General features: G+C 46.0%; 5 protein-coding genes across 5 annotated transcripts; 4 read left to right on the forward strand and 1 right to left on the reverse strand.

The window, feature by feature from the left end:
- Positions 1-2,738: 2,738 nt before the first annotated feature.
- AGABI2DRAFT_149045 (hypothetical protein) lies at positions 2,739-3,769 on the forward strand (the record flags this gene model as incomplete). Its single annotated transcript, XM_006458559.1, has 4 exons — positions 2,739-2,795; positions 2,855-3,164; positions 3,224-3,622; positions 3,687-3,769. 4 exons carry the CDS (start codon positions 2,739-2,741, stop codon positions 3,767-3,769), a joined length of 849 nt encoding a protein of 282 aa, XP_006458622.1.
- Positions 3,770-4,424: 655 nt separating this feature from the next.
- On the forward strand, positions 4,425-5,420 carry AGABI2DRAFT_217354 (hypothetical protein). Its single transcript, XM_006458560.1, has 4 exons — positions 4,425-4,539; positions 4,705-4,781; positions 4,842-5,044; positions 5,100-5,420. The coding sequence occupies exons 1-4, from the start codon at positions 4,448-4,450 to the stop codon at positions 5,406-5,408; spliced, it is 681 nt and encodes a 226-aa protein (XP_006458623.1). The 5' UTR covers positions 4,425-4,447; the 3' UTR covers positions 5,409-5,420.
- A 288-nt stretch (positions 5,421-5,708) lies between these two features.
- Positions 5,709-6,588, reverse strand: AGABI2DRAFT_141408 (hypothetical protein; the record flags this gene model as incomplete). The annotated part of the gene is made up of 4 exons (XM_006458561.1): positions 5,709-6,005; positions 6,059-6,234; positions 6,291-6,370; positions 6,425-6,588. The coding sequence occupies 4 exons, from the start codon at positions 6,586-6,588 to the stop codon at positions 5,709-5,711; spliced, it is 717 nt and encodes a 238-aa protein (XP_006458624.1).
- Positions 6,589-6,835: 247 nt separating this feature from the next.
- On the forward strand, positions 6,836-11,556 carry AGABI2DRAFT_149048 (hypothetical protein; the record flags this gene model as incomplete). Its single annotated transcript, XM_006458562.1, has 9 exons — positions 6,836-6,838; positions 7,678-8,055; positions 8,106-8,203; positions 8,257-9,105; positions 9,157-9,216; positions 9,268-9,488; positions 9,544-9,881; positions 9,938-10,096; positions 10,150-11,556. 9 exons carry the CDS (start codon positions 6,836-6,838, stop codon positions 11,554-11,556), a joined length of 3,513 nt encoding a protein of 1,170 aa, XP_006458625.1.
- A 633-nt stretch (positions 11,557-12,189) lies between these two features.
- AGABI2DRAFT_176893 (hypothetical protein) lies at positions 12,190-13,436 on the forward strand. The gene is made up of 5 exons (XM_006458563.1): positions 12,190-12,445; positions 12,498-12,577; positions 12,633-12,808; positions 12,862-13,206; positions 13,293-13,436. The coding sequence occupies exons 1-4, from the start codon at positions 12,303-12,305 to the stop codon at positions 13,156-13,158; spliced, it is 696 nt and encodes a 231-aa protein (XP_006458626.1). The 5' UTR covers positions 12,190-12,302; the 3' UTR covers positions 13,159-13,206; positions 13,293-13,436.
- The last annotated feature ends 218 nt before the right edge of the window (positions 13,437-13,654 follow it).

A 13,654-nucleotide genomic window follows, 5' to 3' on the forward strand; every position in this document is an offset into this window, starting at 1 on the left:
TCACATGGGTGAAAGTCGTCGAAGACAGAAGTAGAGTGAAGTTAATCGCAAGATCTACCATATGCCGTCTGCTACATACGGGCCCTAAACCAGGAGGAAAATATTTTTCATTATTAACCAAAAGCAATGGAACATGCATCCAAATCTCACTCTTAATGTCTAATGATGGCAACTGTCAAATTTAACTCGAAAGCTGGATCTTTAATCGAGAGTGCTGAGCGCCGATTAACGCCAAACGTCAAAGCAGATTCTCGGGAAACCTCAGAAGAGCTTCTCACAACCGACCAAAAGAAATCTTCTGCGACTGCGGGGCCGGAATAGTGCTTCACCGGTTGCCTCGAGGCCACAAAGAGCCACACGGGAGATACCAAAAAGAAATCGACACAACCGAATTCCAGAACGCATTAGCCTAGGATAACTGCGAAAGACTTCGAATTCTTTAAGTTTCCGTGAGAGTCGTCCGATGGGTGTCATCTGAATTCTCAAAGAACATTTTGCACCGCTCTGGCTTGTACATATCATGATCATCAAGCCATACTTATAATTGAGCTGAAGTCGTACTCACGCTTGTTATCAAATTAACTCAGGGCGCAATTGGGGCCTGACCATTTGGTAACTTCAGTGGTCTGCGGTATTGAGCCGCGACTTTGCCGCGAACAAATTTGTGACTTGGCTTATGTTAATCCTTTGCGGTTAGCGTGGCAGTGGCGCCGCCTGAACGTGGCTTCGAATCATTGGAGACTTGAGTGCGACTTTTCTATCTTGAACTTGATATGAATGCTGGTGTGCACGTGTGATAGATATTTCAGCATTAATTAGAAGCTACTGTATCCTCTTATTGATCAACATTTTCTTTCCGGAGAAGAACGATATACATATCATTAGGGCCGAGGGATCACGAATTATTTTCGACAGTAGAGACGGTCAGCAACCCATCCTGAGATGAAATTGAGTGAGCGAGTTTCTGCCTGATCTGAGCCAGCCTCACTCCACAGTGTCCACAAAGTGTCCACCTGACGTCTTAATCCCGCAAGTTACTAAGTCGGTAGCCGCACGATTTCCTGACAACAACGCGCTCTCAATGCAGACTATTTATCGATAGTGCTCCCTGTTCGGGCTCCAATAGCGACAAGAACGATACAGGGCGTCTCGAGCGTTTATTACCTGCTTTTATGTCAGTAACCCCATGGGCATGACACCACTTGCTCCAATCATTCTGAGCCAACTATTTACTAATCTGAGCCATCAAAGCAAACTGAGATGGGTTGCTGACCGTCTCTAGTTGCAGACATTAGCAGATCTGACAATTACAGTTGTTCAGCATGATACATACTTAAAAGGTTACGGCATTGACATACGGCCCGGGCGGCGACGTTTGGCGGGCGCTGCCACGTTGCATGCTGTTTCACACCACTATCGTCATGCCAGCCAGGTTAGATCGTTATAAGCCAAGTGCACTACAAACTCACTACATATAAATGGCATCCACAACTGTAGGTCCTTATCCACGGTCCAGAGAAACTGCACGAGCGCCTCACCAATTATCTCTTTAGGTACCTTGACGTTACAATTGATGATACACGAGGAGCATACCTGTGCGAAAACACAATTCCCCATTCTATATGATCTCCGACATCACGTTCGTCCGTTGCCAAGGTGAACATCTGTTCTCGGCGGTGGGAACAGATGTAAAGATAGTACTTGCGATACTGCACCCCAATTATTGATATTGGAGACCAAATGTCACGGCTAGATTGCGGTCAGAAAGACATGAAGCCGGACGTGACAAGTTTTTTTTGCGGTACACGCTAGGAAGAGGGCATCCATGCCGATATACTGTGGTTTTTACGGCTCGATCCCCCTGTCACGGATAATCTACGGACGCATGCCAGAACCTCAGCATGTTTGCTCTCGAGGTCAGATCATTGTCATTTCTCCTTGTATATGGAATTCTTGATTAATTACTGGTGTCAATGAAGGCGAAAGATTCATTCATAGAACAAGGCAAAACAAAAAGATCAATCCTCCTTTGTTTTTCTGTCACACCCGGGATAAAACGGACAATGGCAAAATTTATTGATAGTTCACACAGTCTCCGAATCTCCGATCTGTCAAGTGGTGTTATTCAAGAGGCTCGCCAAACAAGCGACAGGTTTTTCCAATCCTTTTCCTCTCCTCCCACCACCTCATTCATTCTCGTGGTTTTGTGGTTGAAGCAATCCCCCCTTCTTCCCCCCTCGCACACTCATTTAGCCGGTCCTTTCCTATTGCGTGAATTCGCCCTTTTATTAGACTCGACTTCTTTGACTCCTCTTCGTGTCGCCCTCACTCTCGACATCTTGTTAATTCAGTCAGAATGCTCGCATCAAAATTCACGTTATTTTTCCTCGCCTTCGTCATTGCTCTAGTCAGTGCTGCACCTATTCACCATCACCATCGTCGCACGAAATGCCACCGCAGGCCCGGTGCTACTGCGTCTTCTGCTGGCAACGCGCTTGCTGCCCCTACTCCCACATCTGCCGCATCTCCTTCACACACTGCGTCCACAGGACCCAAGGAATCGTCCAAGCCATCCCCTTCAGACACTACGCCCAAGGGTCCCAAGGAAGATTCTGAGCCGTCTCCTTCAGACACTCCGTCCAAGGGCCCCAAGGAAGATTCTGAGCCGTCTCCTTCGGAAACTCCATCCAAGGGTCCCAAGGAGGATTCTCATCCATCTCCTTCAAAGACTGCGTCCAATGGCCCCAAGGAAACTTCTGAGCCTGAGGCTCCTCCCAAATCCTCTAGCCCTAAAGGTGGCTCCAGTGGTGGGAGTGGTGGACTGTTAGGAGACCTCTTCCCCATCGCTGACAAGCTTCTCTCTTGGACTACCATCCCATCTGATGGATCGCTCCCTCTATCGGACTCCACGTTCCGCCCGCAGAAGGAAATTAAAGACCTCTCCCATGATTACATTGATGCTCCTGATGGCAAGAAGTCCATGAAAGCACACTACCCCAAGGGTTCCTACAATTTCCAGCATACCCCTAAGGGTGGTTTCTCCTTCTACGCCCCTGGTCCCGATGATGTTGACCTCACGACCGCCAAGGAGGCTACTTTTGGCTATTCCGTTTATTTCCCTGAAGGCTTCGACTTTGTGAAGGGCGGCAAGCTCCCTGGTCTCTGTACGTTGCTCATCACCTAGTCATAGAGTACTCATCACTAAAATGCTATTCTTTTTCAGATGGAGGTGACAGCGAGGACCAGGCTGTTAGCTGCTCTGGAGGTCGTCGTGACAACGGGTGCTGGTCTGCTCGTTTGATGTGGCGTGGCGGAGCCGAGGGTGAATTCTACACCTACCTTCCCCCCGACTTCCCCGAGAACCAGAAAGTTTGCAATGTTAAGCCCGAGTCAGACTGTAACCCTACTTACGGCGCATCTGTTGGCCGGGGCTCATTCCATTTCGCCACCGGTGGATGGACCAATGTGTCAGAGCGTGTCAGGCTGAATGACCCTGGAAAGGCCAACGGCGAAATCGAGCTCTTTGTTAATGGGAAGAGCGTTATCAACGTCAAAGGTCTTACACTCAGGGACAAGGGACAAGGCAAGATTTATGGTATGCAGATGCAAACCTTCTTCGGTGGTAAGTAATCTCTAGTCAGAGCACTTTGGTTTAATCGGCAACTGATTCCGTACCCTTTCTGCAGGATCATCTCCCGATTTTGCCAGTACCAAAAACCAGGATGTCTACTTCTCCGACTTCTCTCTTGCCATCATCGAAAAACTATAAGCGGCTTCGGCTCCGCTTCCGGCTCTGTGTAGCTTAAACCCAAAACCACTTCAATCATCCGTCTCAACTCACGCGTTGCTTGTGCGCTACTTGATGCTAGCGCAAGCACCTTCACTCATTTATTATCACTGTCTTACCGACACCGCAATCACTCATCGGAATATTCATCGCATCATTATCGCATCCATTTTTCGTGCTTCATCTGTTGTTGTTATCATCCTCTCATCTATCTCACAATGTTGATCGTTATTCTCATTCTTTTTCAACAAGAGGAGACTAGTTTCTACCTTTTTCTCGGGTGATAATCGGTACAACGACGCTACGACTCAGTTACGATGGGTTTACGTCGCGGGATGTATCATTATTGTTGTTATTTTTTCTTACCTCACTCTCGAGCTTTGGTAGATAATTGTCTAGCCATTTGAGGAGGCCCTGAGGGCTCTTCGAGGATGGTTCTTTAGATTAGGGGATTAGGGTTCCTCTGGGAGGAAGTTGCTTAGTTATTCGCAATCATAATTTTTCGCTATTACACTTTGGAAGTTTAAAACCTGGTTTGACATGCGCATCACCGCCTATCTCACAGCGTGGACAGTGTCGTGGGAACATTTCCGCAGATTGAGAACATCTTTCATCAACGTATACCTCTACACAAATCTCTCTCACAGATGCATATCCAAGATGTCCAATTATAGTCTATCAAACAAAGACTACTATGATCAATTAGGAGAGCAGAATTTCGATGCTCCTCATGCACTCGAGCTGGCAAGAAGGTTATTATCACATCACATTCCTAACGCATCGTTCTCGGACATTACATTTGCATCACACATCACAAAACTGTCATGTAAATGGGTTTCTATCAGTTTCAGTAGTTGTGCTATTTTCTAAGAGTGTTGTGGATGATCAACTCACATAGATGCATCTATCAATCTTAGGGCTGCTAATGTTTTTCGCCGGGCATATGATTTCGACGAGGACGAGACCAGAGTTTTGGATTTCGCATGCGGCGTAGGTGCGTCAAAAACGTTTTTAATCTCTTTTGCCTGTGTATCAATTACTTTCGCCCCGCTAGGTCATTTGTCAAGGGAATTGGTACCATACGTTAAATCTATCGTGGGCGTGGATATTAGTCAACGGATGGTAGACGAGTATAATCGCCGATCTCTCAATCAAGGAATTGAGCCAGAAGAAATGCGGGCTATTAAAGCAGACATCCTCCTCTCCTCGACGTCGAGTGAACTGCAAGAAATGAAGGGAACCTATGACGTCGTCGTCGTAAGTCGATATATTAACATATATAACAAGTTCCCGAGATTAATCTTAGGACAAGTGTGCTGCTGCCTACCACCATTTTGATGATATCACTGCCATGACAAGAGCCCTCGTCGAGTTCCTGAAATCGGGCGGCATGTTGCTTGTTTTGGATCTTTTGAAGGACGAGAACGTTGATACTGAGGAGTTGTTTCCCGAGCACAGACAACATGATATCGTGGCTCACCGAGGGGGACTTTCGAAAGCTCAAATGGAGGAGGCCTTTGTCGCGGCTGCTGGTCTTCAGTCGTTTAAAATGAGTGACGCGATCAAGGCTAGAAAACGAGGGCATCCAACCACTCTTTTCCTCGCTCAAGGTATTAAATAAAAAATCACATCGATTGATCGTAATCGTTAGGCCTCCGCGTCGTGGTTAAGCCCAATGTAGCGTGCGTGTTGGGGTCCAAATATCAGGTCGAAATTTGCGCTGATCAAGCCGTCTTACGTTGGTCAAAAAATGGGCACTGCACTTCAGAGCGAAGGTGGTACCTATGAGTTTAGGAAAGACCATAACTGTAAACGAGGTCGTTCTTGTTCAGCGATGCAAGGTAGCTGATAAGTCGAAAGATATCAAGAATCACAATACGATTAGTGTATTTGGGTTACAAGTTACGTTAAAACTGTCATGTTACACAGAGGGTTTCTCTCCGATGGCGATGAAGATATTAGGAAACTCGTATTCAGCAGGAGGTAATAGGTTGAAGGATTTCATCGTCAAGCCTGCTCCATCGAACGCTCTCTGTATGTCGTCCTTTGACAATCCATGCTTATGGGGAACTGCGTGTTCAACGGCAGCCAAGAAATGTTGTAAGCCTTCTACGTGTACCATATCCGCTACAATGAGGGCACCTCCGGGGTTAAGGAAGGATGTCAAGATGCGAGTCATTTCTTCATAGGACTCCAGATGGTGATATGCAGCAGTACACTGCATCATACTCACATTAGCTGTCTTACACAGTTTGACAACAAATGGCTTACGAAAATGAGGTCAAACTGAGCATTCTCGAGTTCGCCTTTCTCGCCCTTGAGTTCCATACAGACAGCAGAGGCGTCCTCGTCCTTGAAGTTAGCATTGTATTTCTCCACAACGACTGGGCTGATGTCGACACCCAAGATTGACTTCACAAATGGCATCAATCCCTTGGAAACAAATCCTATTGCGTCGTGAGTATCCATATCCTGCATTCAAAGGTCAATGAGCAATACATACCATTGCCACAAGCGAAATCCATCGCAACGGTCTTTTCCTTTTCAAGTTTGTCATAATTCTTAATGATACCTTTGGCGACCCTGATATGACAATCAGCGCCTTGATTGATTTTTGAAAGAAAACGCTGTGCGCACCTTGCCGCAAGGTCCTCGACATGAGGGAAGTTTTCTTGAGCATGTTCAGGATCATCAAAGTAATCTTTGTTAGCCTGAGCAGCAGTGACATGGCCGTGGCTGTGGTGTTGGTGTTGGTGTTGGTGTTGGTGATGAGTATGATGAGTATGAGAGTGCAAAGACATGGCTATGGAAGAAAGGCGGTGTGTGGAATTGTTGTATGCTCATTTAGCCCAGGATGCCACCTTTTTATACGAAGGTGAAAGGCTAGTTTTAGCGTACATGGCGCAAGTGAAGGTCGGAGTCGGAGTCACGTGTCAGTGAGGTGAGTACCCTCCCGGTTCCGGCTTATGCGTCCGATTGTGATTCGGTAGATGGGGTTCAAATGCATCACAACAACATTACGGACGACTACCGCGTCCCTCCATCGCCATGGTTGCTTTATTGTCATGAAGCGCAGTGTAGTATTTGGAGCACTTCAATTTTCCATAGCTACATGAGTACTGGGGAGCAGTACATACAAAGTACATACGTTTCCTGATGAACATGTCCAACTGCAGGCCAACTGAGACTATCTTTGTTCTCCTTCCGTCAGACACGCCGAGTATTTCGGATCACACGTTGAACTTATCGCGTCGCATCATTCAAGCATTATATCTTTACATATACCCGGCCGCCGAATCGAAGGCGTTTCATCCGGCGTTTTAGATCCTTGACAGGACCTGGAAGGTACTCTATATAACTTACCTCAGTAAGCATGCGTTTAGAAATCGACTTCTTCCCAAAATCCAACGGCCGCCGGTGTCAAGTTGTAAAGATTCCTGGCGCTAGTATGAGAAATCATGACAAGCTTGAGAGACAAAAGACTGCTGCGTGGAATTCCTTCTGATGACCATAAGCTTCTTGGTGCCAAGATCGGAGCTATTCGTGTATAGGTGAGTTTATTAAGACCTCTGCGTGAGTCTCCGTTGATTGATTGATGATTGCCTGAGCACTCGTCATATTGACGTGCTATGTCTCAATTCATTGTTTTCTGGACCCCAAGTGCTTTTTAAAAAATTGTGAAGAGTTTTAATGAGCTCCGGGGCGCTACCGGGGGAGTGCCGGGAATGGCTTCGCTGTCCAGTTGCAAACGGGATATTACTTTTTCTGGGAATATCGCACAGCCACACGTCTATGTGGCTGACCTGATCCGGTGAATCGGAGTTGTTGCTTTTGACTCATGACGACCTCGCTGCAAATATGAACCATTCCTAATGTCAAATCCTGTTAAGGCCTCCCAAAGTTCCTCTGATTATTTTGGCGAAGAAGATCCTCACTTCTTGGAAGCACTCAAACACATACCTCTACCTGGCGATGAACCACCACCCGAGCGGGCTCAGTCGACAAACGATCCTCAAATAGTCTCTGACGATTCCGAGGACTATGAGTCGCCCCCTCCTCCAGCTCAGCCAAGGCTTAAGCGTCGCCACTCCGAAATTGAATCTGGAGAAGAAGAAGTACAACAACTCAACGATATCTATGGAGCGTCTCATTTCGGTGAATTTGGTGAATATATGAGAAGAAAGCGAGCCAAGCTGCAGATACAGAACCAGGCGCTCGAAGACAAGGCGAATATTTCGGGCGGGATTTTTGAAGGAGTTGCAATATATGTGAGTCAAGCCTCCAGCTCTATCCGTATACTTATTGTCTTGGTCCATAGGTCAACGGCTGGACCCGTCCATCTATACAAGATCTAAGAAAGTTAATTGTGGAGCATGGGGGAGTTTTTCAGCCCTATCTCGATAGGAAAAACATCGTGTACGTACGGTATTTCAGAATGTACTAACATTTTATGAATGCGAGGTTGCTAGAACTCATATCATCACTTGTTCTCTGACACCTGCAAAAATTAAGGAGTTCAAGTCGATGAAAGTCGTGAAGCCTGAATGGATTACAGATAGCGTGGCTGACGGTGTTCTCCTATCATGGAAAGACTACATATTCAAACCGAACGAACGCATTGAAAGTGACCAAGGAAAATCCATCAAGCAACAAACTATCACCAATTCTACTCTTCCACGGCATCATATAAGCGTTTCACCTAGAAAAAAGGGTGATTCCGCCCAAGATTCAGACATCACTGATCCTCTGTACACGACTGACCCAGCAACGGAGGCCGACGCTCGGAGAGTTCCTCACTATGCCCCATCATCGCCCAACCCAAACGCCAAACGTGTCATGGCTAATCCGGAGTGGCGTAAAGCCCACACCTCAATTGCACCTGACTTTATAGAAGGCTATTACAAGAATTCCCGCCTCCACCATCTCTCCACGTGGAAGTCAGAGCTACGATCTTTGGTAATGGAAGCACAAGAGAGAGTGGAAGCGACTATGTCTTCCACTCCGGATGCAATGCCAAAATCAATTCTCAACGGCGTCAGTATGCGAGGCCAACATTTCAAGTTAGCGACCTCGCCGAGAAAGTGGAAAGGAAAAGGAAAGGAAAAATCGGGTTCAGGGGATCAGAATGATCGCGTTATCATGCATTGCGACTTTGATTGTTTCTTCGTATCAGCGGGTTTGGTGTCACGGCCAGAACTTAAAGGAAAGCCTGTAGTCGTTTGTCATTCGCAAGGGGCTCAAGGAGGAGAGTCGAGTACTAGTGAGATTGCTAGTTGTAGCTATGAAGCTCGAGATTTCGGAATTAGAAACGGCATGAGGTACGCGATATCTGATATGTAGCGCAGTATAAACTCACAGTCCTTGTCCAGTTTACAGCAAGCTCGAAAACTGTGCGCAGCTGTTATCACTATACCGTACGAGTTCGAGAGGTAAGTCCCGGATTGTCGGTCTTAAACAGCTCCTCACCAGCGACCGCGCAGATACAAGGAATTCTCCCTTAAATTCTATACAGTTCTTTTATCATTCGCCGACGACTTACAGGCAGTTTCGGTAGATGAAGCGCTCATCGAGGTAACGAATGCTACTCGGTCTAAAGCTGAAGCTTTAAGGATTGGACTTGGAGACGATCATGGCAAAGACCCTGCTAAAGAAGTAGCTGAGTCGATACGAGATGCCATTCGTGAAACGACAAGCTGTGAAGGTGCGGGGTATACTTATTAGAGATAATCCTCCTGTACTCACACTTTTCACTTTAGTGAGTATCGGCATCGCACATAACATTCTCCTGGCACGATTGGCCACGCGTCGAGCGAAACCGGCAAAATCATGCCACATCTTCCCGGAAGAAGTTTCCTCACTACTCGCACCTCTCGAAATATCTGATCTGCATGGCTTCGGGTACAACTCTAAACAAAAAGCTCTAGAAAAACTGGGTACAAGCAAGTTGGGTGAACTTTTAGACAAAAGTAAGCGCACGTTATGTGATGCTCTTGGGAAAACGACGGGAGAGACGCTGTATAATGCAATTCGTGGTATCGATGAAAGACAGTTGGAGAGTAGCAAGGAGAGGAAGTCGGTCAGTTGTGAGATTAATGTAAGCACTGCTTTTCAAATAATATGTCTTTCAGAGATACTGATGCCCCGGGATAGTATGGGATTCGTTTTGAAAATAACGAGCAAGCGGAGAAGTTTATATATCAGATGTCGGAGGAAGTGAAGAGAAGATTGGACGAAGTAAAGATGCTGGGACGTTTGATAACTATGAAGATTATGAAGAGGAAACAGAATGCACCTATCGAACCGCCCAAGGTTTGTCGTTCAGTGATCTTATAAAAAATTTGTTCAAATCCTCAGCGGGTTAGTTTCTCGGACACGGAACGTGCGACACATTCAATAAACAAGGGAAACTCGTTGGCCCCGGAGGTAACGCTGTCAACGACGACAAAATTATTGGCGAGCATGCTTGGAGATTACTCAAATCATTCAATTTCGATCCGAAAGAATTGAGAGGACTCGGGGTTCATATTCAGAAGCTGGAACCTGCTAGAAGCGGATCAACGCATGCGCAAGCTGTTCAATCTGTGTTACCTTTCAAGAAAGCTGAAGGACTACCCAAAGAACGTTTTTCTAGTCCCCAGAAAGGCCAACGCGACGCTCCTACTCCCGGTCCTGATGATATGTGGCAGGATCTTCAACCTCCACCGTCTCCTGTCAAGAAGTCCTCTACTAAAAAATTTGCAGAAGAACCGACGAAACCAGAATATGTTGACCTGCCTTCGTTCTCACAGGTTGACATGACCGTACTCGAAGCGCTACCCCGGGAGTTGCGCGAGGAACTAGAGAGGGAATATAAACGACGTTCTGATTCACCACATGTCGTTGGTGGGTCTACCACCGCGGGACAATCAGGAAGACCATCATCTATTGCACCACAAAGCCGCCAACCATCCCATCCCGTCCAACAAAATACAACAACTACTTCCAAACCTGGCATATTTCCGCAACAAAAAGCCGCGGTCGGAAAAGCAACAGACTACGCCCGCATTACGCGACAACTTGCACCTCGTACCGCGAGTAATCTCCCCAAAAACAAATATCTACTTCGTGCATTGAGGTTGGATAAACCGAAGTCGCGAGGTGTTCGTATATCAGAAGCGGAACTACGGGCACTTGATATTGATCCTGAAGTATTCGCTATTTTACCTGTGAAAGTGCAGAGAGAACAACTTGTCAGGGCTAGACTTGTCAAAAAGAACGGGAGCGTTCCGGATGGGCCGACACAACGCAAGATTATCAGACCATCTAAACCATTCATTTCGCCATATCGTCGACATCGTCGACGCTTTGCTGGCGTCAAGGCTTTATACATCCAACCTCCGATACTGAGACAGCAGGGAAAAGAAAAGAAAGAAAAGTTGTGTTATTTCGAGACGGATGATGTGCAAACTGTGATTGAGAAATGGGTATCCGGATATCGGCATTGGGCTCCAAGGGAGAAAGATATTGAATTCTTTTCAAAATATCTAGTACAATGTGTGGAAAGTAAGGAAGGCGATATGGGATTGGAGAGAGCTGTGGCTGTTATGAAGTGGTGGTTGGTGTTATTGAGGCGGATATGGGGTGGATTTGAGAACGAAGATATGGAAGTGGAACGCGAGGATCCAAATGAACGTGCTGCGGTTGCGTGGTGGAAAACTTTTACGGAGGTGAAGAGACGAGTGGACGAGGCCGCTAGGAAGCGATTTGGGGGAAAACTTTCGCTCAAGTGAACGGCGCCTTGATTGATTGATAATTAGGGGAGTCTTGTTTTTCAAAGCGTGAAGATGAGTCGATCTTTCAATTAAATAAAATGGACGCAGCTGTTGTATTCCGTTGCATTGTAAGTTACCAATCCACCATAAATTGGCCGATGCCAACATCCTGGGTGGGCTTGGCGTTGTCAATGACGAATGGCGTGAATGACTCCTTTCCTTCACAATCCTGTCACAGGTCCTAATGATACGCTTGGCAATCCAGACATCTTGTAAATCAGCGCAGTTGTACAAAAGAAGATCTTAACACCCATGCTTACTCAGACAATCGATATTAGTAGGATACCTTAATGATCCAAAGAAATAGTGCTGCGCAATACGTACGGTGGACCTGACAATACAGTGTTACTCATGTTAATTCCGCGGAAGTCCTGGATATTACGACAGACGGTTTTCTGTCCCCCCACAAATGAGTGAATTCCTCTGAAACTCCTCCAGAAGTGCAGACAAATTGGATACTCATGATCATAAATACGCAGCTTTATCAAATTATTATCACTTGATCAATGATCATGAGTCGAGCTTGATCGATCATGGTAGAGGTTTAAGATCTTAGATCACACCCGGCATCACTGACACATGACTGGTATTCTTGGCTCTCGCCGAAACTCTTTTAGATTCCACTTTCGTATAAAAAGGTCGAATCATAGGTTAAATGAGCATACAAGAATTCCTCACTCTGCGAACTTATTTCTTCCGTGATTATGTCCTCACACTCACACTCTCACCAGCACCAGCACCAGCATCACCATCACCACGGTTATGATATTGCTGCCCAGAAAGAACATTTCGATAACCCTGAGCATGCACAGGAGAACTTCCCTCATATCCGGGATGTTGCGGCAAGGTATGCCTATAGTCCTCTCAGAATACAACTTAAGAGCCAATTGTCATGTTAGGGTCGCCAAAGGTATCATCAAGACCTATGACAAACTTGAAAAAGAAAAAACAGTTGCAATGGATTTTGCTTGTGGCAACGGTATGAATGCCTACTCTCCTTGGAATCAAGGATTTGAGCACTCATGGCGCAGTAGGATTTGTTTCCAAGGGATTGATGCCATTTGTGAAGTCAATCTTGGGTATCGACATCAGCCCAGTCGTTGTGGAGAAATACAATGCTAGTCTAAAAGGCGAGGGCGCCTCTGCTGTCTGTATGGAACTCAAGGGTGAGAAAGGCGAACTCGAGGATGCTCAATTTGACCTCATTTTTGTAAGTTATTTGTTGTCAAACTGCGTAATCCAACTAATGTAAATATGATGCAGTGTACTGCTGGATATCACCATCTGGAGTCCTATGAAGAAATGACTCGCATTTTGACATCCTTCCTTAAACCCGGAGGCGATCTCATTGTGGCAGATCTGTTACGCAAGGAAGACCGCTCGCTCTTCCCAGCTACTTTTGAACACGTAGCTCCCCATGCACACGGATTGTCAAAAGACGACATACAAAGAGCCTTCGATGGAGCAAGCTTGACAATGAGATCCTTTAACATGTTACCTCCTGCTGATTATGAGTTCCCTGATATCTTCATCGCCATCGGAGAGAAACCCTCTGTGTAATATGACAGTCTTAATCTGAGTTATAATCCAAATACACTGAATTGTATGGTCAGTCGTGTTGTTGTTGTTTTCGAGTTTCATCAGCGTTTCATTTTGAAATAAGACTGATCTCCTTTGTATTTCCTGACTTACAGGTACTACCTTCGGTTTGGAGCTTAATGCTTATCTCTTGATACCCAATTTTCGACCGACTGCTGGATATACAGTATCCCAATTCTTGGTAGGTATAAACTTGAATGTTATTTCGATTGACCGGCTCTGGACTTGACATATCGTACTCTGTAATGATTGACTCCCAAGCGTGCTGAGAATATTGAGTTCAATACAACACAAGGAGCTAACAAGTACAAGGTAGTCAACAAGTAGTATCCCATCGATGTAATTTCCAATTTTACGCCCTGAGGCTGAGAGTGACCAGATATCCCATGGGTGTCCCTTTTTTTTAGCATTGATCGCATCACTTCGCCTGAACGCGTAAACTGAAGTCGAAGTTCAT

Source organism: Agaricus bisporus (genome assembly GCF_000300575.1).
Source record: "Agaricus bisporus var. bisporus H97 unplaced genomic scaffold AGABI2scaffold_2, whole genome shotgun sequence".
NCBI classification, from domain to species: Eukaryota; Fungi; Basidiomycota; class Agaricomycetes; order Agaricales; family Agaricaceae; genus Agaricus; species Agaricus bisporus.

Bases quoted from the DNA above. Each gene is read 5' to 3' on its own strand.
- AGABI2DRAFT_217354 (XM_006458560.1), top strand. From the start codon at position 4,448: ATGTCCAATTATAGTCTATCAAACAAAGACTACTATGATCAATTAGGA. The intron at 4,782-4,841 runs GTGCGTCAAAAA...TCGCCCCGCTAG, and splicing joins GGATTTCGCATGCGGCGTAG to GTCATTTGTCAAGGGAATTG. The intron at 5,045-5,099 runs GTAAGTCGATAT...TCTTAGGACAAG, and splicing joins GAACCTATGACGTCGTCGTC to TGTGCTGCTGCCTACCACCA.
- AGABI2DRAFT_176893 (XM_006458563.1), top strand. From the start codon at position 12,303: ATGTCCTCACACTCACACTCTCACCAGCACCAGCACCAGCATCACCAT. The intron at 12,446-12,497 runs GTATGCCTATAG...TTGTCATGTTAG, and splicing joins ATCCGGGATGTTGCGGCAAG to GGTCGCCAAAGGTATCATCA. The intron at 12,578-12,632 runs GTATGAATGCCT...ATGGCGCAGTAG, and splicing joins GGATTTTGCTTGTGGCAACG to GATTTGTTTCCAAGGGATTG.